This window comes from Mesocricetus auratus, unplaced genomic scaffold (genome assembly GCF_017639785.1).
Source record: "Mesocricetus auratus isolate SY011 unplaced genomic scaffold, BCM_Maur_2.0 Super-Scaffold_100010, whole genome shotgun sequence".
Lineage (NCBI taxonomy): Eukaryota > Metazoa > Chordata > Mammalia > Rodentia > Cricetidae > Mesocricetus > Mesocricetus auratus.
Genome location: NW_024429194.1, coordinates 43,272,894 through 43,299,624, shown reverse-complemented (window position 1 = coordinate 43,299,624; position 26,731 = coordinate 43,272,894). Strand labels below are relative to the sequence as shown.

At 37.5% G+C, this 26,731-nt stretch overlaps 1 protein-coding gene across 9 annotated transcripts in view; it reads left to right on the top strand.

Annotated features, from left to right (window-relative positions):
* Window positions 1-26,731, top strand: part of Creb1 (cAMP responsive element binding protein 1) — a 61,911-nt gene that overhangs the window by 27,687 nt on the left and 7,493 nt on the right. For 5 of the 9 annotated variants that reach the window (XM_013113634.3, XM_013113632.3, XM_013113631.3 and 2 more), the window contains 4 exons: window positions 3,002-3,102; window positions 6,396-6,538; window positions 11,428-11,610; window positions 13,524-13,674. In XM_013113634.3, coding sequence (XP_012969088.1) covers window positions 3,002-3,102; window positions 6,396-6,538; window positions 11,428-11,610; window positions 13,524-13,674 — 578 coding nt within the window. 9 annotated transcript variants of the gene reach the window in all.

Sequence of the window (26,731 nt, the reverse complement as noted above, 5' to 3'; positions counted from 1 at the left end):
TGCAAAGGATTGTATAGTTTTAATATTTCTTTTGAATGTCAAATAAAAATAATGGTTTAGATTTTTGAAATGTCTAGACTGTTACGGATGGCCAAAGGTAAAGACCTGTTTAAGGAACTTGGGAAGACAGACGTTAAAGGCATGTCAGGAGGTGTGAGGACAGACAGAAGGAGCTCTGCTACTGGAGGATTATAGTTGTGGAGCCTGTATTTGCATTTTAATTTTTATATGTTTATGAATACTTATAAAATTGGATCTTGATATTTTATTAGGGTGAAAACCATGGATCATGTATTTTTTTAAAGATTTCATTCTCAAAAGCAGCTTATTTCACAGCAAAATTGAGAGTTACAAAGTTTTCTCATGTATTCCTGTCCCCACATGCATAGCTTCTTCAATGTTAACACCCCCACATACCAGATTGCTGCATTGGTTAGAACTGCTGCATCATATAATCATCGTAACTCCAAGTGTAAAGATGGTATACAGGCTTGTCTCAATGTTGGTACATTTTATATCCATGTGGTTTGGGTTTTTCTCATTTTAGTTAATTCTGTTTAAATTGGCAAAATTTTTTAGATTGGAGAGGGGCACAAAATCTATTGAGTTGGTATAGGAAACTTAAAAAACAGTATTTCATTTCAAAACCAATCTGTACTTAGTTTACTTATTTATATATTTTGATTTTTGTTGTTGTTGAGTCATGTGCCCAGGTTGGCTTTGTACCTACTATATGGCATGAATAACCTTGAATTATTTAACTGATCCTCCTATCTCCATCTCTCCAGTGCTAAGTTTATAGGCATAAGCCACCAGACCTGCTTTCATACGGTGCTGGGATCAAATCCAGGGTTTTGTTTCTACTAAGCAAACTAACTGAGCTACATAGGGCTTGTTTTAGTGAGTTTCAGAGTGAATGAGGTCTTCTGGGTCAGTGTGTGTCCTTAAAATCTTGCTAGTAGTTAAGAGCAAGACATGGTAGTACATGCCTGTAACCCCAGCAGGGTTAAGAGGATTGTCTGTTTGATGCCAGCCCGAGTGACCAGGAAAGCCTCATCTACCCCCAGGAGAGCTAAGGTTAGCAAAAATAAGTATACTTTCCATAGTACTGCCCACATTGAGTTTATTGGCTACTGATTTCTCATGTTATTTTATGTCGTGCCCCTCTCCCGTTTCTGATCTTGTATTTATCTGTGAGGTCATTTGTGTAGAGCCAGTGAGTAGGCTAGGTATAGCAGCTAAAGTGTTCCTTATTTCTCTCTGAAGTGGGTATACACTTCATGTAGTACTGTTAAAAGGGGAGAGTGTCCATCCTAGTCCTTGAGCTGGACTGCATGTGGAGTTCCTTTGGAATTTCTTTTTTGTCTGAGTATAGTTTTTCTTATTACTGTTGTCGGCTATTTTGAGGTGGTGCTAACCCACATAGGCCCTCTCATCTTGTTTAAGTATCCTTCTCAGTGTGACAGCATCATGTACTTCACATGAGGCCTCTGCAATATAGACTAGAAAAACTTGATAATGTAAATTTTACAGACAAGCACAGATGAGTGGACCGTGAGTCTAGAGTGACCTGAAGTGCTACGAGGTTGTTGCTTCTGGCAGCATTGACACTGGGACCACCAGGGTTTTAATGCTGGGAAAGTCTAAAGTGGAAGTGCTGACTGTGAGCAGGGGTCACACTCCAGCTATGTGGTCCCATTGAGAATCTACTCTGCTTAAGTCTCAGTTCTTCTATCTCCTACTATGAGCCTAAGACCAGTACTTACCTGATACCTGATGTTTACCTGATGTATGAAATAATGGACTATGTGGATGTGTTAGCATGAAATCTGGCACATAATAAGTTATTAGTAAATTCTAGTTTCTATTACTCCATGTAGTCTTTATCTACCCATCCTCATTTTCCAGTCTAAGGGAAATTACCTTGAAGTTTTAATTAAAAATAATTGTAGAATGCTAACTTTGAAGCATGTTTATGTATAATAGAGGATGTTTACTGACTTGCAGGAAAACAACAGTAACTTTGCTAGGATTACTTTTGCTCTGATGAAGCACCATACCCAAAGCAGCTTTGAAGACAAGGTTTATTTGGCTTATATTTTCTTCTTCTTCTTCTTCTTCTTCTTCTTCTTCTTCTTCTTCTTCTTCTTCTTCTTCTTCTTCTTCTTCTTCTTCTTCTTCTTCTTTTCTTTTCTTTTTTTTTATTTCAGTTAGAAACAAGCTTGTTTCACATGTCAATCCCAGCTCCCTCTCCCTCCCTTCCTCCCCTGCCCTCCCCACCAGGTTCTCCAGTCCCCCACCCAATCTCTTATCACTGATCATCATCAAAGGAAGTCAGGGCAGGAATCTGGAGGCAGGAGCTGATGCAGAGGCCATGCTGCTTACTAGTTTGTTCTTCTTGGCTTGCTCAACCTACTTTCTTACAAAACTCTGGACCACCAGCTTAGGGGTTGCCCCACCCACAATAGACTGAGCCCTCCTACATCAATCACTAATTAAGAAAATGCCCCACAGGCCTGCCTACAACAGGATCTTATAGAAGCATTTTCTCAGTTGATGCTTCTTCCTCTCTGATGACTAGCTTGTGTCAAGTTGACATAAAACTAGCCAGGACAAACAGTCTACAGTGTGGTAAATGTGTGTTTGCACAACAATTATATAAGAAAATATGTTGTTAGAGACTTAGGCCCAACTATTTGTTCTTCCCTGATGACAGAAACATTATTTTGGTTGGCAGTTCTGTTCTAACAACTGCAAGGAATAAGCTGTTAGTGATATATTCAGGATTGGTTGCTTGGGAGAAATTAAAGACATTTTCAGGACAAATATTTTTGTTTCCATGACATCATTTTAGTCTGTAGGAAATGAGTTTTGTTGGTACAGTGTCTCCATCAAAAACTGAAGAGTGTGTAAGAGTTATATATATATTCTTTGTATTGGACTTAAATATTTTGTGGGAATTAAATTTGATAATCAAGATAAAGTTATTCTTTGTTTTCAGATTTCAACTATTGCAGAAAGTGAAGATTCACAGGAGTCTGTGGATAGTGTAACCGATTCTCAGAAACGAAGGGAAATTCTTTCAAGGAGGCCTTCCTACAGGTATGTGATTTAGTAGCCTGAGACATGCAGAAAGGCTAAGTACTCGACAGATAGTAAGTATCAGAACACCTAGAAAGATGCTAAAGCAAGTATCTTATAGATGATTTTTTTCTCTTGAGTTATTTCTCAAATAAGTTAATGTTTACTGTGCAGAATAAGACTACTCTTTACTGTAAACCATGGATCATGACCCCCATATGACCATCAGAAAATGATATTTACATATTTACATGATTCATAACAGTAGCAAAATTACAGTCTTGAAGTAGCAACGAAAAAAATTTATGATTGTGGTCACCACAACATGAGGGATTGTATTAAAGGTCACAGCATTAGGAAGGGTGAGAATCATTGCTCTAAACAGTTTGAGAAAACATTTTCCCCCTCATTCTGTTGTTGTATCTGTTGACTGCTGCTTTTCCTTTAAAAAGTTTGCGATACATTTGAATTATAGCATTGTTTTGGGAATACACTAGTAATCTGCTTAGCTGTACATCTACAAATGTTTTTATGTCCTGGTACTTAGCAAACACCTGTATTTAATAGTTTTCAAGGTAGTGTTTGTTCACATCCTCTAGTTTGGGTTCAATCTTGTCTATGCCTTGCCTTCTCAAAGGAAGGTCAAAAAGAGTATGTACATCAGTTGACTCTATGTTGAATATATCCAGAAACAACATGCCTACTAATCTCTTAAGCTTACTATAGAATTCAGAATTTTCAGGTTACCTCCCCCCCTTAATTTAAATTGTGCCTATTTATCTAAGTTCCTATTGTTTATCATTTATTTTTTGTGGCAGCCAGTGCTGTTAACCACTGAGCCTTCTGTATGGCCTTGCTCCTTTTTCTTTTTTAACAGTAATTGATGCCTCACCTTCTGCCATGTACTTACTTATAGTTGCTACTAAGTTCTTTTTTCGCAAATTATGATTTATAAATCTTATTAGGCGATTGATTTTAAGTATTAAGACTTTTTATGTTGTGCGATATATATTAAAGGCAGTGTATGTAATCTATTTGTTATTTTTATCTCTTGTGTATGAGTGTCTGAATGTATTTCTTTGCACCATGTGCATGAAGTACCTACAGGGACTAAAAAAAAGATGTCAGATCATCTGTTACAAGCTGGAGTTACAAACATTGTGAATTGCCATTGGTGCTGGGAGTTGAAGCTAGTAACTGCTGAGCCATCTCTCCAGCCCTTCTCTTTTGTTTTAAAATATAGCAAATGATAGATTTTGAGACATTGAAATATATATCATGTTACTATATAATAGCTTTGATCCTGAAGCAAATCTACCAAAGTTTTACAAACAAGTCACATGACTTCTGTAAACTATGCAAATCATAGCCACCAAGTCATCCAGATGGCTCTATCAGATAAACATGCTTGCTCAAGCCTGATAAGTTCCATCTATGTAAGGCTAGAAAGAAGGAAAGAACCAGCTCCACAAGTTGTCCTCCACACACATGCCTCCTACCACATACACACTCAAAACAAGAAAAAGAAAAGGAAGAGAGAGAGAGAGAGAGAGAGAGAGAGAGAGAGAGAGAGAGAGAGAGAGAGAGAGAGAGAGAGAGAGAACGAGAACCCACTAAGACACCAACTTTATATTGAAGACAAATTTGCCTTAGTTTTTTTTTCTGGCCATAATTCTACCACATGATATTTAAATAATAATCTAATAAAGCTCTAGAGACAAATCATGTAAAGAAAGGGTTATAAAGGATGTTACCTTGCCTTATGAGACTGTCACACTAGGGTAATATTAATATGAAGTTTATGAATTCCTGAAATGTAACCTTTATATCTAGATTATAGAAAACTGTTTAACAGAAGCTTGTATAAAATGCTTGCAAGGTTGGGAAAATAACATTGGTTGATAATATAAATAGACTTTTATTGACATAACCTATCCTTATAAAGGAGTTGATTTGTATGTAGCAGGAAGGTGCTCCATTTGGGCTCATTTGACTTGATATTTCTACCAGTAATTGATCTGGTAGAAAACATAAGCCATACATATTGAATTTATAAATGACAGAACCAGAGGGTTAATGGGTGTCCTGGTGCTAGGAGAATGAGTACTCTAAAGACCATAGCAGGCAAAGAAAGTGGGTTAAAACAAATAGGGTGATACTATAGTGGTAGTAATTGGAAAGTCTTCAAAACCGATTATAAAGTAAACCAGTTATTCAAATATTTGATTCTGGATTAAGAATTTATTTCAAGAAAGTTAGTTATTTTCTTCAACAGTATGGTCTAGAGTAACCAGAAATAGAATGTCAACAATGCCTTAGTCTGTGTATTTGGATTCTCATACAAAAGGAAGCTGGATTAAATTGTGAGGCCAAATTGATAATTTTGAACCTTAACTATAATCCTCAATAAGGAATATATCTTCATGTTACAGTTTTGTATAATTATCTATAAATATGTATGTTTATGTTTAGAGCCATGGAATGCAGGACGTGTAACTAACCCCAGCATTGGGGAAACTGAAACAGGAAGATTGTAACTTTACCAACCTGAAATTAATAATAAGACACTTTTTCTTTTGGGGGGGCGGTTGAGACAGCGTTTCTCTATATAACAGTCCTGACTGTCCTGGAACTCTCTTTGTAGACTAGGGTGGCCTCGAACTCATAGAGATCCATCCACCTGTCTTTGACTCCCTAGCCCTGAGATTAAAGGCATGTGCCACCACACCCAGCAAGACAATGTCTCAAAATCCAAATTAAGCTGGATTATTAAAGTCACGCCCCTTTGGTCCCAGTACTCAGGAGGTAGAGGCAGGTAAAATCTCTTTGAGTTCCTGGACAGCCAGGACTACACAAAGGAATCCTGTCTTGGGTGTGTGTGTACACACAGAATTAATATATATGACATGTAAAAACTGGATAGAGATGGCTCACAGGTTAAGAGCACTAACTGCTCTTTCAAAGGATCTGGGTTCAATTCCCAGGACACACATAGGAACTCAAACCATCTAACTCTAGTCATAGGGTCTGTGGTGCCCTCTTCTGGCCTCTATAGGCACCAGGCATATGCAGACAAAACACTCAAAAGCATAACATAGCAAACAAACAAACAAAAAACCTGAATAGTGATATTTACTGTAGCCCCCACACACACACACCTATTTCTTGTATTTGAAATCCCTGCTTTGTTTGAAGTTTACTTATATAATTCATGTATTTTAAACTTTTGTGCTATATATTAGCAGTTTTCTAATGTTTATTATTTATACTTAGTGAATTTTATTTTTAATTAAAATAGCTTCTTATTTTTCTAGGAAAATTTTGAATGATTTATCTTCTGATGCACCAGGGGTGCCAAGGATTGAAGAAGAAAAGTCGGAAGAGGAGACTTCAGCCCCTGCCATCACCACTGTAACAGTGCCAACTCCGATTTACCAGACGAGCAGTGGACAGTATAGTGAGTAATAACTTTTTCTATTATGAAAAGTGAGTAGGAAAACTGTTAGATTCTCTCTAAAGAAATGATAAATGCCAAGACTTTAGCTGCTATTGTTGTTTGCCCCGTTATCAGAAATCTAAAATGAAAAGGCTTTCCTTTGTCATGTTAGGAGTACATAAGTGTGTGAGTCAGTTACATTTGCTTCAGTTTAGTACAGCTTCATGAAGCAGTCTGAAAGTTTTTGAAGGAATAAATATCTAGATTTAGTTCTCATAATGTTAAGAGAAGATGTTTTCTTGAGATAAGGCAAACATATGATGAAGACCAAAAATAGTTCCATTATTGTAACTTTTTATTTAATCCTACTTCCTAAAAATAGCATTTAAAAATCTTTGTGCTTAGTGTTTCAGGTAGGAGTGCTATTGTGTTCAGTTATTATTCTTTTCATAGAAAAGGTGATATAGTGAATTATAACAATATGCACATAACTACTAAAACTGACAGATACTGTCACTTTTCTAGTTTAAAAGAAAAAATCCTAGGTGTTCCAGGTATTGTGTTGCATGGCTTTAATCCTAGCACTCAGGAGGCAGGGGCAGGTGGATCTCTATGAATTTAAGATCAGCCTGGTCTACATAGTTAGTTACAGGACAGCCAAGACTACATAGAGAGACCCTGTCGGAGGGAAGGAGAGGAAAATACTATGTGTATTAATGTTTGCCTGCACGTATGTATGTGCACCATGGTGCCTACAGAGGTCAGAAGGTGGGCTCACAATCCCCTGGAATTAGATAGAGTTGTGGATGGTTGTGAGTCACCATGTGATGCTGGGAACTGATCAAGGCCCTTTGAAAGCACAGTAAGTGCTCCTAGCTGGTGAGCCATCTCTCCAGCCTTGCTGTGCTTTTCTGAAAGTAAAGACTTTTGACAACCATTACAGTTTCCATTTCATATCTGTACTGCATTTAATTCTATCTTACTTCTCTTTTTTTGTTTTGTTGTTGTTGTTGTTGTTTTTAGTCTTTTACCTGAATCCATTAGAAAGTACTTTTGCGTTGATAAAGGACATTTGTGAAATATGATTTTCCTCCCCCCATTCTTGCCTTCCATGTATCTCTTACATGATTCCTACACAAATTACTAGCTTTTTAATTTCAGCATAATTGGTTTGCCTACCTGCGATTTACGTTCCACCTACATTAAAAATAGATATTTAAAGCAATATTTTTAGCTTTTTCCAACACTGAAACTTTTGATATTATTTATAAGGAAGGGCTTTTGTTTTTAAAGATTCGTTATTTTTATTTACGGGTATGTGTGCACATCTGCATGAATTTATGCAAAGCCTCTGGATCAGACCCTTTGGAACTAGAGTGACAGATGGTTGCTGGGAACCAAATTCGGGTCCTCCACCAGAGGAGTAAGTGCTTATTCTTAGCCACTAAGTCATCCGTGATGTTTTTGATAACTACTTTACTATCATGATAACTCAGCTAAGTAAGCTTAGATGAATTTTTTTCCTTCTTAAATTCTTTATTGGCAGTTGTAAAAGGGTATCCTCCTCCCTGTGTATAGTTTAAGATCATTTCATATCTAGATAATTTTAGGTATTCAAGATGGTTCTTCTCTGACATTGTACAAGACTTCATTTTCCCCTAACATGAATGTTCTGAGAACTATAACACATTCCTGTCAACGGTAGATTCACTTACTGCAGAGGGTCTCACTTAAACTAGAAATAATGGTTTTTAGAAGAACCATACAGAGACTAAAAGGAAGAAGTAAAATACAGGATTGCCTGCCCTTAGGTACTTTATTTTTCAAACTGCTCCAACAACTGATTATTGATAGTGTAAGTACACTAGTACTTTGAATTTTTTCCTAAGCTTTATTCATTTTATCCACTATCATCTTTGTACGTGCATGTATGCCTTTGATGAAACTGATTTAGCATTATGTTCTTGATTTTTTTTTCCCGTAAGAAACATCATAATGGATACTCACATATATAGAAAGCTACATATTTTATAACTTGTTTATTTTTAAACTTTTTTGTTTGGTTGGTTGGTTTTTTGGTTTTTTTTTGAGACAGGGTTTCTCTGTGGCTTTGGAGACTGTCCTGGAACTAGCTCTTGTAGACCAGACTGGTCTCGAACTCAGAGATCCACCTGCCTCTGCCTCCCGAGTGCTGGGATTAAAGGCATGTGCCACTACCACCCAGCTATTTTTAAACTTATAAAAAAAATTTATGTATGAGTGTTGTGTCTACATGTATGTCAACACCACATGTATGCAGTGCCTATGGAGGCCAGGAGAGGGCATTGGATATCCTGGAACTGTAGTTACAAATTGTTGTTGATTGTCATGTCGGTGCTGGCTTGACCTTCTAGAAGAGTAGTCAGTGCTCTTAACCTCTCAGCCATCTCTACAGCTCTGTATTTTTAACTTAACATGGTTATCAAAATGTAAGGGTTAGGGTTTATAATATCTATAAACTGTAAACCTCTCTCATCCTTTCCCAGTAGAAAGAATTGTATACATCCCTCCTTTTTCATTCTAATTTTTACATAAACTGCCCTATATGTGTACAGAATCTCAGATAATACAACTTAATTGAATTTAGATTATATTAAATTGTAATGTATCTCTTTAGTTTGTATTTCTTGTTAGTCATAAAGTAGACCTAGAGTTATAAGTTATGATTGTCTTTTTATTCCTGTTTTAATGAATTTGGTTTCGTTGGAACTATCTTACACTTTTAAAATAATCAAGTGTACAAATAAAACATAACAGTTAAAAAACATATATAAGTTTTAGATGAAACATTTTCAAAGAATTATATATATATGTGTGTGTGTGACCTTATTTAATGTTTACAACAACTACACATCTCTATGATCAGATGTTTTTAGATTTCCAAGAAAAGTAACAGAATCAAATGATTGCTTATCAAACAAGTGCCTGTATCTTTTCATATGTAGTTTTTTCATTTCACTTTGAGCTCACTTGAATTTGTAAGTTAACGCTATATGAGGAATGAAGATTTGATTCTGTTAACCTTATGATTCTTTCAAGTGTATGGATGTTTCACCTGTGTACCAGATGTGTATGTGCCTGCAGAGGCCAAAAGAGGATGTCCAGTCCCCTAGAACTGGTTGTAAATGGCTGAGAGCCTCCTTGTGGGTGCTAGGAATAGAACCCAGGTTCTCTGAAAGAACAGCCAGTGCTCTTAACTGCTGGGTCATCCCTTCTGCCCCTTCTAGGAGATCTTACAAAATTAATTGTAGAATAATTCTTAGGCATTCTTTTCACATCAAAGATAGTAAAACTTGGGATTGGCTAAGCTAGTGTGTTAATTTCCACAAGTTTTCATCTTGATAAAGTGATCAAATAATAACCATTCTTGATTGAGCAGTGAATGATCAGTTTTCTGTGTACACGTCACTCAGGATGATATAGTTCCCCAGAGCTTACTGGTAGTGGATCCCAAACTAACTCCCTCTCTGATCAATGGTACCATATTTAAGTCAAATACGTGGTTATCACATTTTTGAACCTTTCTTCTGTTGCAATTATAATCTATTATGGAGAGCTGGAACATAACTCAGTTGATAGAGTGCATTCTTACCATGTGTGAGGTCCTGGATATACACATGTGCAAGCACATGAGTACACGTGTGCACACACACACATACACACACAATATGAAGTTTGTTCAGGTAATCTTTTTTGGAAAACTTGGTCCTTAGTAAGATTTGTAAGAGAAGGATCAACCTTTTTTTTTTTCAGCTGTGCTGTCTAAAGGATTATGGCTTACCAATAAGATTATAACTTAGCTTTCCATTAGTTTTGTGTGTGTGTGTGTGTGTGTGTGTGTGTGTGTGTGTGTGTGTGTGTGTGTGTGTGTACCATTGTATAAAGGTGGTTTAGGTTAAGAATGAAGTGTCTATTAGGTATATATTCGTTAGTTTCCATTTGCCAGATAATGGCAAATGTGCTTATTCATCAATCAATGAAAGACCTTATATGAGGACTCAGAGATGGCGCTTAGAGTGTAGTGAGATATTTTATCTAAATGATGGTCTTGGCCTTTAATTTTAAACTTCATGAGACACTCATAATGACTAAAGTCCAGACTATTTCGATCCTCTCATTGGTGAAATTCTTGGTGGGGATGATGGGTAGCATGTGGAAGAGACTGAAGTCAAGGCCTTAAACGTTTATGGCGATCTGTGTATTGCTGGGTTCTTATTTTTCTTTTTTTTTAATTATTTATTTAGTTTATTTTGAGATGGGATCTTACTATTTTTCCCAAGCTGGTCTCAAAACTCCTAGGCTCAAGTGAATTTTCTGCCTTAGCCCCTTGAGAAATATCATGTCATTCCCATGACTGTTTGAGTGCACTACCGACAGATTTTATAACTCGCTCTAAGAGTTAGAAAGTATAATTCACTGACAAATGGCTTTATTAATTATATTTAACAAGCATTTATTGAGTGCTCTTACATTAGTTAGTTTCTACCTACAAGAAATGCATTTATGATTAAGGCAACAGATATAAATAACAGATGAGGCAGTTAATGGTCCTGTAAAATATCATTGTGAAAGGAGGGCCTCCTCAGAGTTTAAATAAGATCAAAAAGAATTTGAGTTTTTTCACTTAATTCTTATATTATTACCACACATTATTTATTGTATTACAGTTCCTAGAGTTCACTTCTCATGAAAATTGAATATGTTTTCCTGAGTACACATTTACTTGAATATACTGAGTTTTTCTTAGAGATGTTACTGTTTATAATAATTTCTCCTACATTATGCTTTGCTAATTGCATGGGTTTAGTGTGTTTTAAAAGTCGTACTTGGTATTAATTAAACTTGTAACAATAAAATTCATTGGGTTTTAGTTGCCATTACCCAGGGAGGAGCTATACAGCTGGCTAACAATGGTACCGATGGGGTACAGGGCCTTCAGACATTAACCATGACCAATGCAGCTGCCACTCAGCCGGGCACCACTATTCTACAGTATGCACAGACCACTGATGGACAGCAGATTCTAGTGCCCAGCAACCAAGTTGTTGTTCAAGGTAATGGAATTAAGAATTCATATATATGGTACATTCTTTTAAAAATCAATGTGTACACAGGAAAAGTAAGTATATTGCACTATTAAAGTAGTTTCTTCAGTGTAGATTTAGATATTAAAGATTTGGCTATGTATGCATTTACTACATAAATAAATATTTCTCATGAAATTCTATTTTTTTCCACTTAGACAAAAATGTCATGGCATAAAAACAACTATCTTTTAACTTTAAAAGGGTAATACCTATCTTTAATACCTTCAGTTGTCAGGGATAGAAGAAACATGATAAATCAGAAGAAAAACTAAGGAGATCACAACTAGGCTGTATGACTCAAGTTAACACCCACCTACTATGGGCCTCTTTTTCTCCCCATACCTCATGTGTGCCAACTCTTTTTTAAAGAATTTTTAGTGGATCTTGTTCTCTGTGGGGTTTTGGTATTTCTGTGTTTTGTTTTTTAGGTTTTTTTATTTATTTAAAAAGAACTTAGATTTTTTTTCTAAAGTTATCAATTTTGATTTCAGATAAAAACATTCCAAAGAACATATGTCATTATGTAAGTCTTGTGCTCTTTGGAGAACAAATTGTTCTCAAGGAACTAGAGGAGTCTGGAGAGTGTTAACTATTCTCCATTAATTCATTTGAACAGTTCATAGTTTATACCAGGTTAAAAATTTATAGGCTGAGAATAATATTTGTTTCTAAAACATTTTTGTTAATAATAACAAAAATTGCCTGTGTTAATGAGTTATATCCCTTCACCATGGATAATTACTTTTTAATGGTACCAAAACACTAAGTAGAAAGCCTTTTATTTACTCAATCCCTAGTATATTTATACAATATCCTGTTATTAAACCAATGATATTTGAAGAAATATTTTGCTTATTAATGGGAGTAAAACACCTTTTCACTTTACATGCAGGTACTCAAAAAATTGTAAAGCAGGATGTCAGTGAATTTGAATTCTCAACGTCAGTTTGAAGATGGTAACATGTTTAGTATATAAATATTTGTCACTCAAACAATACAATTGATATTTTAACTGATGAATGATTTTATAACGACCTTCAAAATCACTCAACATAGTGTTAGGTTACTTATTAGGACAGTGTATCATTAAGCTGTTTTTAGAAGCAATTAATTGACAAATTGTGGTTATGTTTCTTTTCACATATGGTAGATTGTATGTTTAGAAAAAACCCAAAGCCATGCAAGGTGGTGGACACCTTAATCCCAGCCCTTGGGAGGCAAGGCAGAGGCAGGTGGATTTCTGAGTTCTAGGCCAGCTTGACCTACATAGTGAGTTCCAGGACAGCATAGTGAGACCCTGTCCCAAAAAAAACAAAAAGAAAAAAAAATCCAGCTTGAGTTTATTTATTATCACTTACATTAAACTAGTATGTTTAAATATACCATGATTGGCACCCAGTAGTCCACTTTTTCATACTTTGAGTTTTGTTTGAATTAGAAATTCGTAATAGTTGACCATATGCTTATTTTCTCTTCCATTTTGCTATTTATGAAAAATCATGGTCGTTTTTATGTCGTGGCAAGAGTCTGCTTGAAATTTTTTAATATGAATTTATCCAAATCAAAGGAGGACACTGAGGACTTTATCTAGGAAGATCATCTATGGTGGGCCTCACTTTCCTTTTAGACTTAAGGTTGGTAAGCATGTTAACCAGCATAGTTCTCCATCCCAATGCAACATAAATGTAAGACCCAGCAGAGACACTAAGACATCCTTACCTGTACTTGCACTAATAGTACAGTAAATTGGCATCTTCTTTTTAGCCAGAATCATCTGTTCCATTTCCCTTCTAATCCAAGTATGTTTAGATTGATTGACACATAATTGGATTAAATTATAGTGTTTCTGTATCTTATACCTTGTTCGCTCTTTTTTGCAGCTGCCTCTGGCGATGTACAAACATACCAGATTCGCACAGCACCCACTAGCACCATCGCCCCTGGAGTTGTTATGGCATCCTCCCCAGCACTTCCTACACAGCCTGCTGAAGAAGCAGCCCGGAAGAGAGAGGTTCGTCTAATGAAGAACAGGTATAGATATTCCAGATACTTAAATGCTGTGGGTCAAGTACATCTATACATTCTTCCATGCGGGCCTTTGCATCTCCTGGCAGTAGATTCTGTGCACTGATTTTTTTCCTAGTAGAATTAACAGATCTTGGCTTCTTTATTAAGCTGCATTATTGGCACTTTAGGTCCATCTTCAATCATAAAGTATTTTTTTCATAGTTTTTCCACAAAATATTTAATATATAGCTTTAATAAATTTGTACTTTATCCCAACCAACTGGGTAGGTTAATGAACATTTTTTTCATAAATAATATTCATCAGTGTCATGTATGTACTAACATTAGATTCTAGTTTTCTTTCACTAAATTTATTTGTAATAAATGTATAGTAGCCATTTTTTGTTTTAATGAATGCTTTTGCATTTTATTCACTTTAAAGATTTATTTATATATATTTTATGCATATGTGTGAATGCCTACGTGTAAGTATGAGCACCACATGCATACGTGGTGCCCACACAGGCCAAAAGAAGGCATTGGATCTCTTGGAATTAGAGTGACATATAGTTGTCAGCTACCTGATGTGGGTGCTTTGAACTGAACCCAGGTCCTCTGCAAGAGTAGTTAAGTGCTCCTAGCTGCTAAGCTCTTTCTCCAGCCCCTTGTTTTGTATTCTTACGTCTTTTTGCTATGTGGGCCAGAGTGGCCTGGAACTCTTGCTCCTGCTGCCTCGGTCTGCTGATTTTACCGTCCCGTGCTACCATGCCAGGCTTTGGGAAGCATTCATTTTCTTTACTCAAAATAATAATTTAACATCCAAACATTCTTTTAAAATAGATTAATTCTAAAAAATTATGGTATTCCTGACAAAGCCTTAATGTGCAGTTCTTTTTAGTCTTCAGTAATTAAAGTGCTAATAGGAGAATCTATAAAACATACATAAGACTTTCTTAGAAACTTATTAGCTTTCAGTGGTTTCGACATCTAACAACAAAAGGAAGTTATTAATGTGAAAATGATTAAGAAAAAAACAAAGCGAATGATCCAGGGAAATGGATCATTTGTTAGAGCACTGGAGTCAGATCCCCAGAACCCACATGAAATGATTGGTAGGCCCTGCCCGGAATCCCAGTCTGATGGTGGAGATATGGGGTTCCTGGACAGGCCGATTAGGTGAACTGCCTGTTTCTGTAAGCTCTGGTTTTTATGAAACCCTACCACCAAAAGGGTAAGCTGAAAGTAGCATCAAGGAAGATAGCCTTCACTTACAAAAAATGTGAAAATAATGTGGTGGGGTGGGGTGGGTGGAGTGAAAACCAAGGGTGTACACAGATAGAAACTATTTGAAATGGTGAAGTTCTTGTACTTATCCCAAGAGCTCATATTCTATAATAAATTAATTGAAACAAATTGAACTTAGAAGATCTCACTTCAAGTCACCTTTCAGCTATGATTCTGAAAAAACTCATGACTTGAGTAAAATAAGGGCACTCCTTGTACTCGGGGTCAGGTAAGATTAGTCCCGAGAGCATGCAGTAACTGTGGCGCTCCAAGAAATGCTGCTCCTCTTTGAGCAGTTCTGTGTTTCAGAGGACAGCCTCTTTGTTGCTAAAATAGTTTTAACTATCACAGTCTAGTAAATCATACCTAGCCCTGAGAAAGGGGAGAGCCATTCTGAGACATTAGGGGAAAGTTAGGAAGATGCCTAGTGCACCAAACAGCTATAGGTAGTTAAAGCATAACAGAAATGTAAATGCCTAACTTTTATTTAAGTATATTTGAAAATATGAATTAAATTACAGATTAATGTGCTGAGTTTTAAAAGTATTTGTTAAGAAATGGTTGACCTTCTCTAAAATAAGAAAGTATTGTGTTTAAGAAGTCTCAAGTAGACCTAATTATAAAATCTAGGGCTGCAGCACTTACTAAAGAAAACAACTCTAAGTAGACACAGTAGTCAGAATTAGAAAGGACTTTAGATTATGTCCACTTCGTTAGGCTCTGTTGAGCGGAGCTCCATCGCCTGCACAGACAGATGAAGAGGCTGTGGGACCATGTGCAGGAGGAGGCAGCACTGCAGCTTCTTTCCTCCCTGCCTTCCTTACGGTACTGGGGCTCGACCTTTGAGCCATTTTCTGTTAGACAGGCACTCTACCACTGATCTGTGGGTTGTGTTTATAGCAGTAGTGTAACACCATGTGGTTATGTTAAGCAAACAAAAGCAGTGGCAATAGCCTAAGTTGTTTTGAGAATCTTTGGGGTCTATCTGACCAGTAACTTGTAGGGAAGTATTGTTATGATAAAGAGTGTGGGGGACCTTGGTACATTCCATGGCAGGGGAGGTTGACCTAGGGAAGGGACAAACATACCAGGCAGACAGAGCTTAAGTGAGAAGTTTTATTAGAAAGGGAGATGGGGAGGAAAGAGATACAGAGACAGAGAGGACAGAAGAGAAGAGGAAGACAGGAAAAGTCCTTTCTGCCCCAGGGGAACAGCAGGAGAGAGATGGAGAGAGAGAGGGGGGGGAGAGGGGGGAGGGAGGGAGAGGGGAGGGTAAATGGGTGTAGGTCTTTTTTTTAAGGGTTCCTTTGCACCTGGGCTGACCAGGGTACTGCCTGAGTGCATTCTGCCAGGTGACAGGAGTAGGCGAGCATAATAAATCCTTACAGGTATCTCCCTGAGATTTTCATTTAATAAGCTATGTCTTCTGGAAGCAGCATTGTCCATCCATGCATGCTATGATATTATGCTGCCAGGTAAGATGTGCCTATCCACAAGTGTAAACACAGCAGTTACACTGCTTTTACAGCAACAGTGAGTTTTCACTGAATTGAATTCTCCCAAAAGGGAATTCATGTCTGGTACTTTATGATGCTTTGAAAAATACCTGTGAGAATTTTAAGGGGGATAGGTGGGACTTATTTTAGTTCATGGATTCAGAGGTTTCAGTTCCCTGTTAGATCCCCTGCTTTAGGCCTGAGGTAGTGCAGAGTATTATGCCATACAAACATGAAGCTGAGACCACTGACCTCATGGCAGATGGGAGTAATAGGAAGGGGGTCATGCCCATGTTACATCTTTCAGAGGCAATACCCAGAAACACACTTCCTCCATTTATACCCAACTCTACACAATCCTACCACCTCCCAATAGTCTAGAGTTTGAGTCCATCAGTGAGTGAAAGCATTGAGTCTGAGTTCTTGTGTTCTAATCATCTCTGGATACATCCTCACAGACAGGTGAGCATGGTTAAGATGTAGCAAGTCTTCCTCTTCCTCCCCACAGAATCAGCAGCAAGGTTCAGTTGGCAGTCCCTATGTAAATAAGTAAGATGCTATCTAACAGGCTGGTGTGGCAATGCATGCCTGTAATCACTGCATTTGAAGGCTGGGGGAGGATGGGCAGGAGAGCTGGGTTAGTTGCAAAGAGAGACTCTCTCAAATAAAAGTCTTCCCATGAGAAGGATCCATTAGTAACTTTTCCTGGACATCTCTGTCAAGCCAGACAATTTGAGAGTCAAGATTAAATATGCTTCTCCTGTTATTAATTTTCTATATCAGGTTCCTTTTAATTAGTATTTACAGTGTGTCCTCACCAGTCTTTTGATCCTCACATATCTTTCTTTGTCTTTTGAGGTAGACATCTTCAAGAAAACATATCATTAAGACATTGCCTTGGGGCTGGAGAGATGGCTTAGTGCTTAAGAGCACTAACTGCTCTTCCAGAGGATCTGAGTTCAGTTCCCAGCACCCTCATGGCAGTTCACAATTGTCTGTGGCTTCAATTCCAGGGAATCTGACATCCTCACACAGACATACATGCAGGCAAAACACTAGTGCACATAAAATAAAAATAAAACCATCAAAAATAAAAACTTATTATTATTTATTTGTTTATTTATTTTTAGGCTTAGATCAGGAATTCACAAACTGTGTCCTATGGATCAAATCTCGCTCAGAGTCAGTTTCACTTATATATGTCTATGCTCATATGCCAACAAGCCCTAAAATACTTACTATCTGCTATTTTATAGAAAAAAAGTGTCTTCTGATTTTTCTATTTCTCATTTTTCTTTTTGTTTTTTGTTTTTTGTTGTTGTTGTTGTTGTTGTTGTTTTTGATGGGGGGAGGTTGAGACAGTTTTCTCTGTGTAGCCTTGGCCCTTGACTGTCCTGGAACTCACTCTGTAGATCAGACTGGCCTCAAATTCAAAAGATCCCCCTGCCTCTGCCTCCCAAGTACTGGGATTAAAGGCCTGACTTTAATTGATACTTTTTTTTTTTTTTTTGATTTTTCGAGGCAGGGCTTCTCTGTATTGTTTTGGAGGCTCTCCTGGAATTCGCTTTGTGGACCAGGATGGTCTCGCACTCACAGAGATCCGCCTGCCTCTGCCTCCCGAGTGCTGGGGTTAAAGGTGTGCGCACCAACGCCCGGCTTAATTGACCCTTTTTAAAAGTATATTCATATTGTAGATAATTTGTGTGTATGCTTGCACACTTGCACAGGTCCTCCTTGAGTGTGTATACAAATGAATGTGGAGGCCTGAGAATAGCAAGTGGTGTCTTCCTCCCTCATTCTTCACCGTACTTTGTAGACAAGTTCTCTTATTGACCCATAGACTGTCCAGCCTTTGGCCTAACAACATAACATTGTAATGAGTATATTCATAACTACCCTGGGACATATGCAGCCTGTGGGTTATAAGTTGGACACATCTGTTTTAGAATATTTTTTAAAATTGGAAATTTTTAATGCATTCAACTTTCAACTCTCCCATGGTTTAGACTAATGTATTGTTTTTACCATAAAAGCTAATTTGAAATCTATTTTTCAGAAATGTGTGTCTATTGGCAGTGAATTCGTTCCAGTTCTGAGAAAATGTTTGATCACATTTAAGATCGTTTTGCCTCCCTCTTTTTCTGTCTTCAGTTTTACCTTTGATTTCTAGAAATGCCCATGTTATGCCTCTTCCCTTAACTCTATTCTTTTACCCCTACCACATTTATTATCATGAATTTTGCAAACTTCTCAATTGCAATTCTACCAGTGTGGTATCTGAGATATCATTTCACATATGTTGCAGTGTTTGAGACTATGACACAGTCCTTCGTTGTTTTCCCCTTGTTTTTCAGTGTAAGTGGTTTGTAGTGTCCTGTGTTCAACTACACTTGTGCTTTCTTCAGCTCTGTTACTTCTATTCCTATGGGAGATCAAAGGCATTTTATCCCTGTTGCTATTAGTGTCCACCTCACTGCTGAAATGACCCTCTGTTATGCATATCGTGCACTTTTCTGTGACACTGACCCATTGGTTAAGAGTTACCTTGCATTTTCTATTTAATGTTTCCAACATCTGGGTCATAGTTTGTGAATTTGCTTGCTTATTCAAATCTGTCTAGTACTTGAAAGCCAGATAAATAACAGGGTAGGGTGGGTCATTTTTTAAGCCTGGAAGTAGGTACATTTTTTTTCTACATGGAAGGAAGGGCACTGCTGGTGTCCAGGGAAGGAATTGGACTATTCTGTTAGGGTCACTGTCATCTTTGTACTGTGGCTTTCATAGGGTATTTACATTTAGAGCCATTTTCCAGGGGTTCTATCTGTTCTGATTAAGGCTTAGCCTCAGGGTCGGTCAGTCTCTCTCTCTCTCTCTCTCTCTCTCTCTCTCTCTCTCTCTCTCTCTCTCTCTCTCTCTCTCTCTCTCTCTCTCTCTCTCGAAACTTTTTACTCAAAGAACTAGACCGCTCACACCTCTCTCAGCTACAGTGAGTGCTGCACGATGCCCTAAAGCCAGGAATTCTTTAAGCCTTCTCAACCAGGGTGTGGTGGACTCCTGTAATCCCAGCACTCAGGTCAGAGGACTGAATTTTGAGGCCAACCTGGTCTACTTAGCATGACTCTAGGGAGGAGGAGAAACGTGCTGTCATGCACATAACTCAGCACAGTTCAGTTTCTTGTTCCTCCCACCCAGCTGCATTCCTTCCTCCAGGTCTGTACTAAGTAGAATTCCTTGGACTCTGCATTCTTTCCTTACTGCCTGAGGGGGTTCTTAGAGAAGTAGACATGGAAAAACTTGTAAATTCCTCCATTTTCCATACTCTTCAGAAGTTAAAACTACCCTTCTCTGTAAATTTCACATATTTTAGGCGAAGTGATAAAATGCATTTACTGTTACCCTGTTGCCTCTATCCCAAGTGAGGGTGTGATTTTTGTCTCCTGAAATTTTAGTAACCCTCTTTATAACAGGTAGAGTAGGAATAACTTTATCCTTTCACTACATCCTGGGGCAAAAGCCAGAACCAGTATACATTTTGTTGTTGTTGTGTGTGGTGGTGTTCTTAGGTGCCATCCATATTTCTCCCATTGACCTGAAGCTCAGCAAGCAAGTTTGACTGGCTGGCCAGTAAGTTCTAGGTCCCCACTATCTCTGTTTCCCCAGGGCTGGGATTACAAACACATGCCACCATGCCTGACTTTTTTACCTGGCTCTGGAGTCTAACTTGTGTCTCCATGTTTGTAAGACAAACCCTACCAACTGAACCATCTCCCTAGTCCCCAGTACACACAGTTTTTCATTGAATAATTAATGCAGATTAAGATTGGAAAGACTTGTATAAATTGTGTATTTTAGATGGGATGTTATTTGTAGCACAGGTTGGCCTGATACACAGTACAGATGTACTTCCTGCTTCAGCCTCATGTGCACTAGCTTTTGTAAACTTGTATCACTATGCCCAGTTTCAAACTTGTATAGGTTTGTAGGCAAAAGAGAAAAGATGGATAATGTGGAAGGATTAAAGATGCTGAAAAGGGAGTCAACAGAATACTAAATTGACCCCTGACTCATTCCCATTGTCAGCACCTTCCTCTAGACCCTAAGACACTCCACTTGCCTTCTTTATTGTTTAGTGGTATGTTGAATTTTCTAAGTATTATTTCTGGAGAGAATTTCTTCAGTACTAGTATAATGTCCACATCTATCATAATACAGTAGTACCACTTGAAATATCAAAAATAATAACATAGCAGGCAGTGTTTTATGTGTTTTACATATTGGTTTATTCCTTGTAAAACTTGTGGTACATGACATTGTCATCTCTTTTTATACTCAGTAATAAGGCTGAGTACTTTACCTCTTCCTTGTATAGTTCATAGTTACAAATGATTAGCTGTAAAATTGCTTAGTTTTTCATATTTTACAAAACTAGAATCTTTACTTTTAAATGCTAGGATCATTGAACAATAGATGTAGCTTTTGAGTTTGTGAGTTTGTTTTGAAGCTTGCTAAAGAATAGATTTTTATTTTCTTAATCTGTTAAGATTTTTTTCTAACCTTTTTAAAATAAAAATAACAGCAGAAGTTAATATCGACTACTTTTAAATTTACAGTTCAGTAATGGTGTGTATATTATCATCATGGTTCAATAGATTTCCAGAACATTTTTATCTTGCAAAACACTCAGCCTAATGGATCATGCCTGTAATCCCAGCTATCCAGGTGGCTGAAGTAGAAGTTTTGCTCTGAGTTTGAGACCAACCCAGGCTACATAGTGAGTTTCAGGCTAGCCTAAGAAGTGGCGTGAGATCCCATCTCAAAACAAGACCCTAAAACCCCCTCTGTACTTAAACAGATCCCCACTAATTCCATCGCTATTCCTTGGCAGCCCCATTCAGTGCTATGAATTTTACTTTAACTACCTTTTCAAAGTATAACTGTACAGTTTTGTCTTTTATGACTACCTTATTTCAAATAGCAGTGTCCACATTATAGCATTTATCAAGTTTTCCTTCATTTTAGGCCAAGTAACATTGTGTTTATGATTGTACCACATTTTCTTCATCTGTCAAGGGACACTTCATTGCTTTTGCATATCTTGGATATTGTGAAGAGTGTTATAGAAACAGATATATAAAGATCTCAGATTCTTGTTAGCCCAAGCAGTATAGGTATGGGTTCCATCTTGTGGAGTGACCCTTAAGTCAACTCAGATATTGGTTGGTTACTTCCTCAAACTTTGCACTACTAATGTCCTAGCATATCTTGCATTCAGGATACCATCGTAGTTCAAAAGGTTTGTGACTATGTTCATGTTAATGTTTCTCCTCTAGTAACCTGCAGAATACCTTCCTATAAAAACAAACACTGGAGCATACACATGAAGGCTTCATGTAGGCACTAGCTCGACTTCAATTTGGTCAGAGTAGTGTAGATGTTGGTTTCAGCAATAGATCACTACCCATCAGTTTATAGAGAGCAGGGGCAACACGGAATTGTTTGTGGATTACCTTGGGAACACTTTGGCCAACAACTCAGATATAACCCCGTTCCAGTACTGGAAGCTTCTACTATATTACTCAGATAGCCCTTGATTTTAGCTGTCTCTCCCCATATTCCCTCCTTTGTCCTCTCGCATCCCTCTCCCTACTTGATCCTCCTGTCTCAGCCACATTCACACACATTACCTCCATCCAGAAAAAACTATATTCTGTTTTGCTTTCCATATGACACCTATCTGTCCACTGTCTAGTCCCTCACTCCATACATGACCTCTGTGGTTTTACAGATTGTAGCTTGGCTATCATTGACTTACGAGCTAATATATATAAATGAATATTTACCATATTTGTATTTCTGGGATGGGCACTCAGGATAATTTTTTTAAGTGAATTTCATAATGTCTTTTTTTTTTAACAGCTGAGTGATGCTCCAGTGTGCAAATGTACCACATTTTCTTTATTTTATTATTCTATTGATAAAATATAGGTTGTTTTCAATTTCTGACTTAAGAATAGAGCTCGCTTGGCAGTCCAGGCTGGTCTCAAACTCACAGAGATCCGCCTGCCTCTGCCTCCCGAGTGCTGGGATTAAAGGCATGTGCCACCAATGCCCGGCAAGAATAGAGCCTCAATGCACATGGTTGAGCAAGTGTCTCTGTGGTGGGATGAAGCGTCCTTTGGGTGTATGCCTAGGAATGATATAGCTAGATCTTGAAGTAGATGTATTCCCATCCTTTTGAGGAACCACCACACAGAGTTCCAGAGTGGCTGTACAAGTTTGCGCTCCCACCATCAATGGAGGACTGCTCCCTTTACTCCTGACCCTCACCAGCATGAGCCATCATTTGTTTTGCTACTCTTAGCCACTCTGACAGGTGTAAGAATCTCAAAGTAGTTTTGGTTTGCATTTCTCTGATGACTAAGTATGTTGAATGTTCCTATGAGTGTTTGTTAGCCATTTGAGTTTGGGTTTCCTCTTTTGAAAATTCTCTATTAGATCTATATCTGCACCCCTCTCCTTTTTGGTTTTTCAAGATGGAGTTTCTTTGTTTACCCCTGACTGTCCCAGAAGTGTATAGACCAGACTGGTCTCCAATTCAGAGATCCACCTGGCTCTGCCTCCCAAGTACTGGGATTAAAGGTAGGCACCATCACCACCTGGCTCCACTTTTTTTAATTGTTATTAGTTTTCTTGACATCTAGTTTTTTTGGTTCTTCTATGTATTTTGGATATTATCCCATTATTGGATATATAGTAGGTAAAACCTTTTCCCATTCCATGGGTTGCCACTTTGTTCACAAATGGTAGTGTCCTTTGCCATGCACAAGCTTTTTAGCTTTATGAGGGCTCCTTTATTAATTGTTGCTCTTAATGCCAATGTTAATGGTTATTCTGTTCAGAAAAATGTTTCCTTGTGTCAATGATTTCAAGGCTATTTCCCACTCTCTCTTCTATGTGGTTTGGTGTATCTGGTTTTATGTTGAGATCTTTGATCCATTTGGAGTTGAATTTTGTGCCGTGTGATGAATATGAATCTATTTGGACTCTTCTCCATGCAGCCATTCATGTTAACCACCATTTGTTAAAAACACTGACCTTATTCCAATGTATATTTCTGGCTTCTTTTTCAAAAATCAGGTATCCATGGGTGTGTGGATTTATGTCTGGGTCTTTAATTCAGTTTTATTGATCAATGTGTCTGTTCTTGTGCCACTACCATGCTGTCTCTATTACTTTAGCTTTTTAGTACAATATGAGGTCAGGGATAGCGATACCTCATGCAATTCTTTTATTATTCAGGATTGTTTTAGCTATCCTGTTTCGTTTGGGGGGGTGTCTGTCTGTCTGTCTGTGTTCCCATATGAAGCTGAAATTTGTTCTTCCATCTGTGTAGAATTGTGTTGGAATTTTGATGCGATTGCATTGAATCTCTAGATTGGCTTTGGTAAGATGGCCATTTATACTGTGTTAATCCTACTGATCCATGAGCATGGGAGATCTTTCCATCTTCTGATATCTTCTTCAATTTCTTTCTTCAGTGCCTTAAAGTTTTCAATCACACGAGTCTTTCACTCGCTTGGATAGAGTTACACCAAGATATATTTATGTTATTTGAGGCTATTGTGAAAGGTGTTGTTTCCCTGATTTCTTTTTCAGTCCATTTGTCATTTGCATAGGAGAGTTACTGATGTTTGAGTTAATTTTATATCCAGCAACTTTGCTGAAAGTGTTTCTCGGATGTAGGGATTTCCTGGTGGAATTCTTTGAGTCACTTATGTATACTGCCATCATCTGTGAGTAACGATACTTTGACTTCTTCCTTTCCAATTCGTATGCCCTTGATCTCCTTCAGTTGTCTTATGTTCTAGCCAAGACTTCAAGTACTATATTGAATACATATGGAAAGAGGGTCTTGTTCCTGATTTTAGTGGAATTGCTTTGAGTTTCTCGACATTCAAATTGATGTTGACCATGGGCTTCTTGTATACTACCTTTATTATATAGAAATATGTCCCATGTATCCCTATTCTCTCTAGAACTTTGATCGTGACGGGGCTTTGGATTTTGCCAAAGGCCTTTTCTGCGTCTAATGAGATGGTCATGTGGTTTTTGTCTTTCCATTTATTTATATGATGAACTTTATTTATTGATTTACATATGTTGAACCATTCCTGCATCAGTGAGATGAAACCTATTTGATCATGGTGGATGCTCTTTTTGATTTGTTCTTAGACTTAGTTGCAAGTATTTTATTGAGAATTTATGCATCTGTGTTCATAATGGTAAATAGGTCTGTAATTCTATTTCTTTATTGGGTCTTTATCTGGTTTGTATATCAGGGCATCATATGGCCTTGTAAAACAAATTGAGACATGTTCCCTTTTTCTCTGTTTTGTGGAATAATTTGAGGAATGTTGGCATTGACTCTTTGAAAGTCTGATAGAATTCTATGGTAAAAACCATCTGGTTCTTGGCTTGGGGGTGGGCAGTTAATGACTGCTTCTATTTCACTAGGATTTATAGGTCCATTGAAATTGCTTATCTGATCTTAATTTAACCTTAGTAAGTGGTACCATTTCTTTTAGGTTTTTCCAATTTGGTAGAATAATGGCTTTTCAAGTATGTCCTAAAATAAAAATAAAATAAATACCTTTAGCTGGGCAGTGGACAAATGCCTTTAATCCCAGCACTTGGGAAGCAGAGGCAGGTAGATCTTTGAGTTTGAGGCCAGCCTGGCCTACAGCGCAAGTTGCAGGACAGCCAGGACCATCCAGAAAAACCCTATTTAAAAAAAACCTAAAAAATAAAGTGTATGTCCTTATGATTCTCTGGATTTTCTCAGGGTTTGTTGCTGTGTCCTGCTTTTCATTTTTAATTTTGTTAATTTGGATATTCTCTTTTTGCCCTTTAATTAATTTGAATAAGGGTTTGTCAATCTTACTGATATTTCTCAAAGAATCAAATTGTTGTTCCACTAATTCTTTGTTTCTATTTTATTGATTTCAACTCCAAGTTTTATTATTTCTTGCCCTTTACTCCTTTTGGGTGTGATTCCTTCTTTTGTTCTAGAGCTTTCATGTGTGCTATCAAGTTACTAGTAGATCTCTGCAAAATCTCATTTCTTTTTTCCTTTCTTTTTTTTTTTTTTAAGGTAGGCACTTAGTACTATGAACTTGCCTCTTAGAACCCTGTCCTGCATGTTTGGATATGTTGTATATTCATTTTCATTCGATTTTAGAAAGTCTTTCACTTCTTAATTTCTGTCTTGACCCATTTTTCACTCAGTAGTGAGTTGTTCAGTTTCCATGAGTTTGTAAGCTTTCTGTTGTTGATACCCAGCTTTAGTCTGTAGTGGTCAGATAGGATGCTGGGTGTTATTTCAGTTTTCCTGTGTCTGTTGAGACTTGCTTTGTGTCCAAGTATGTGGTCGTCTTTGGAGACCATTATATGAGGTGCTGAGAAGAAGGTGTATCCTTTTGTGTTTGGGTGAAATGTTCTGTAGATATCTATCTAGTCCATTTGTTTTATGGTGTCACTTAGTACCCACATTTCTCTTGTAGTTTTTGTCTGAATGGCCTGTCTGTTGGGGACGTGGATTATTGCAGTCTCCCACTATCCAAGTATGAGACTGAGTATGTGATTTAAGCTGTAGTGTTTCTTTTATGAACTTGGGTGCCCTGGTGTGGTGTGTAGATACTAAGAATTGCAGTGTCCTCTTGGTGGATTTTTCCTCTGATGAGTATATAATGTCCTTCCCTATTTCTTCTGATAAATTTTGGTTTGAAGTCTTATTTTGTCAGGTTCTAAAATGGCTACCCCAACTTGCCTCTTAGATCCATTTGCTAGGAGTTCCTTTTTCCATGCATTACCCTGAGTTGATGTCAAGGTATGTTTCTTGAATCAACAGGATGGATTCTGTTTTCTCATCCATTCTGTTAATCTGTCTTGTTCGTGTTCCTAAAGTTTTCATTTCTAGGTTTTTCTCAATTAGGGTTTTCTGGCCAGGTAGTGGTGGCATACTCCTTTAAGCCCAACACTTGGGAGATAGAAGCAGGTGGATATCTGTAATTTCGAGGTCAACCTGGTCTGCAAATTCCTGAATTCCAGGACAGCAAGGACTGTTACTCAGAGAAACCCTGGGGGGAGGGGGAGTCAATTTGGATTTTCTTTCTTGAGTCTATTTCCACTTTCAAGTTTTGAACTATTGAATCTTTCTGCTGTTTGTATTATCATAGATATCTTTAAGGGATTTATTCATTTTTCTTTAAAGACCCCTATCATACTGATAAAGGCTATTTTAA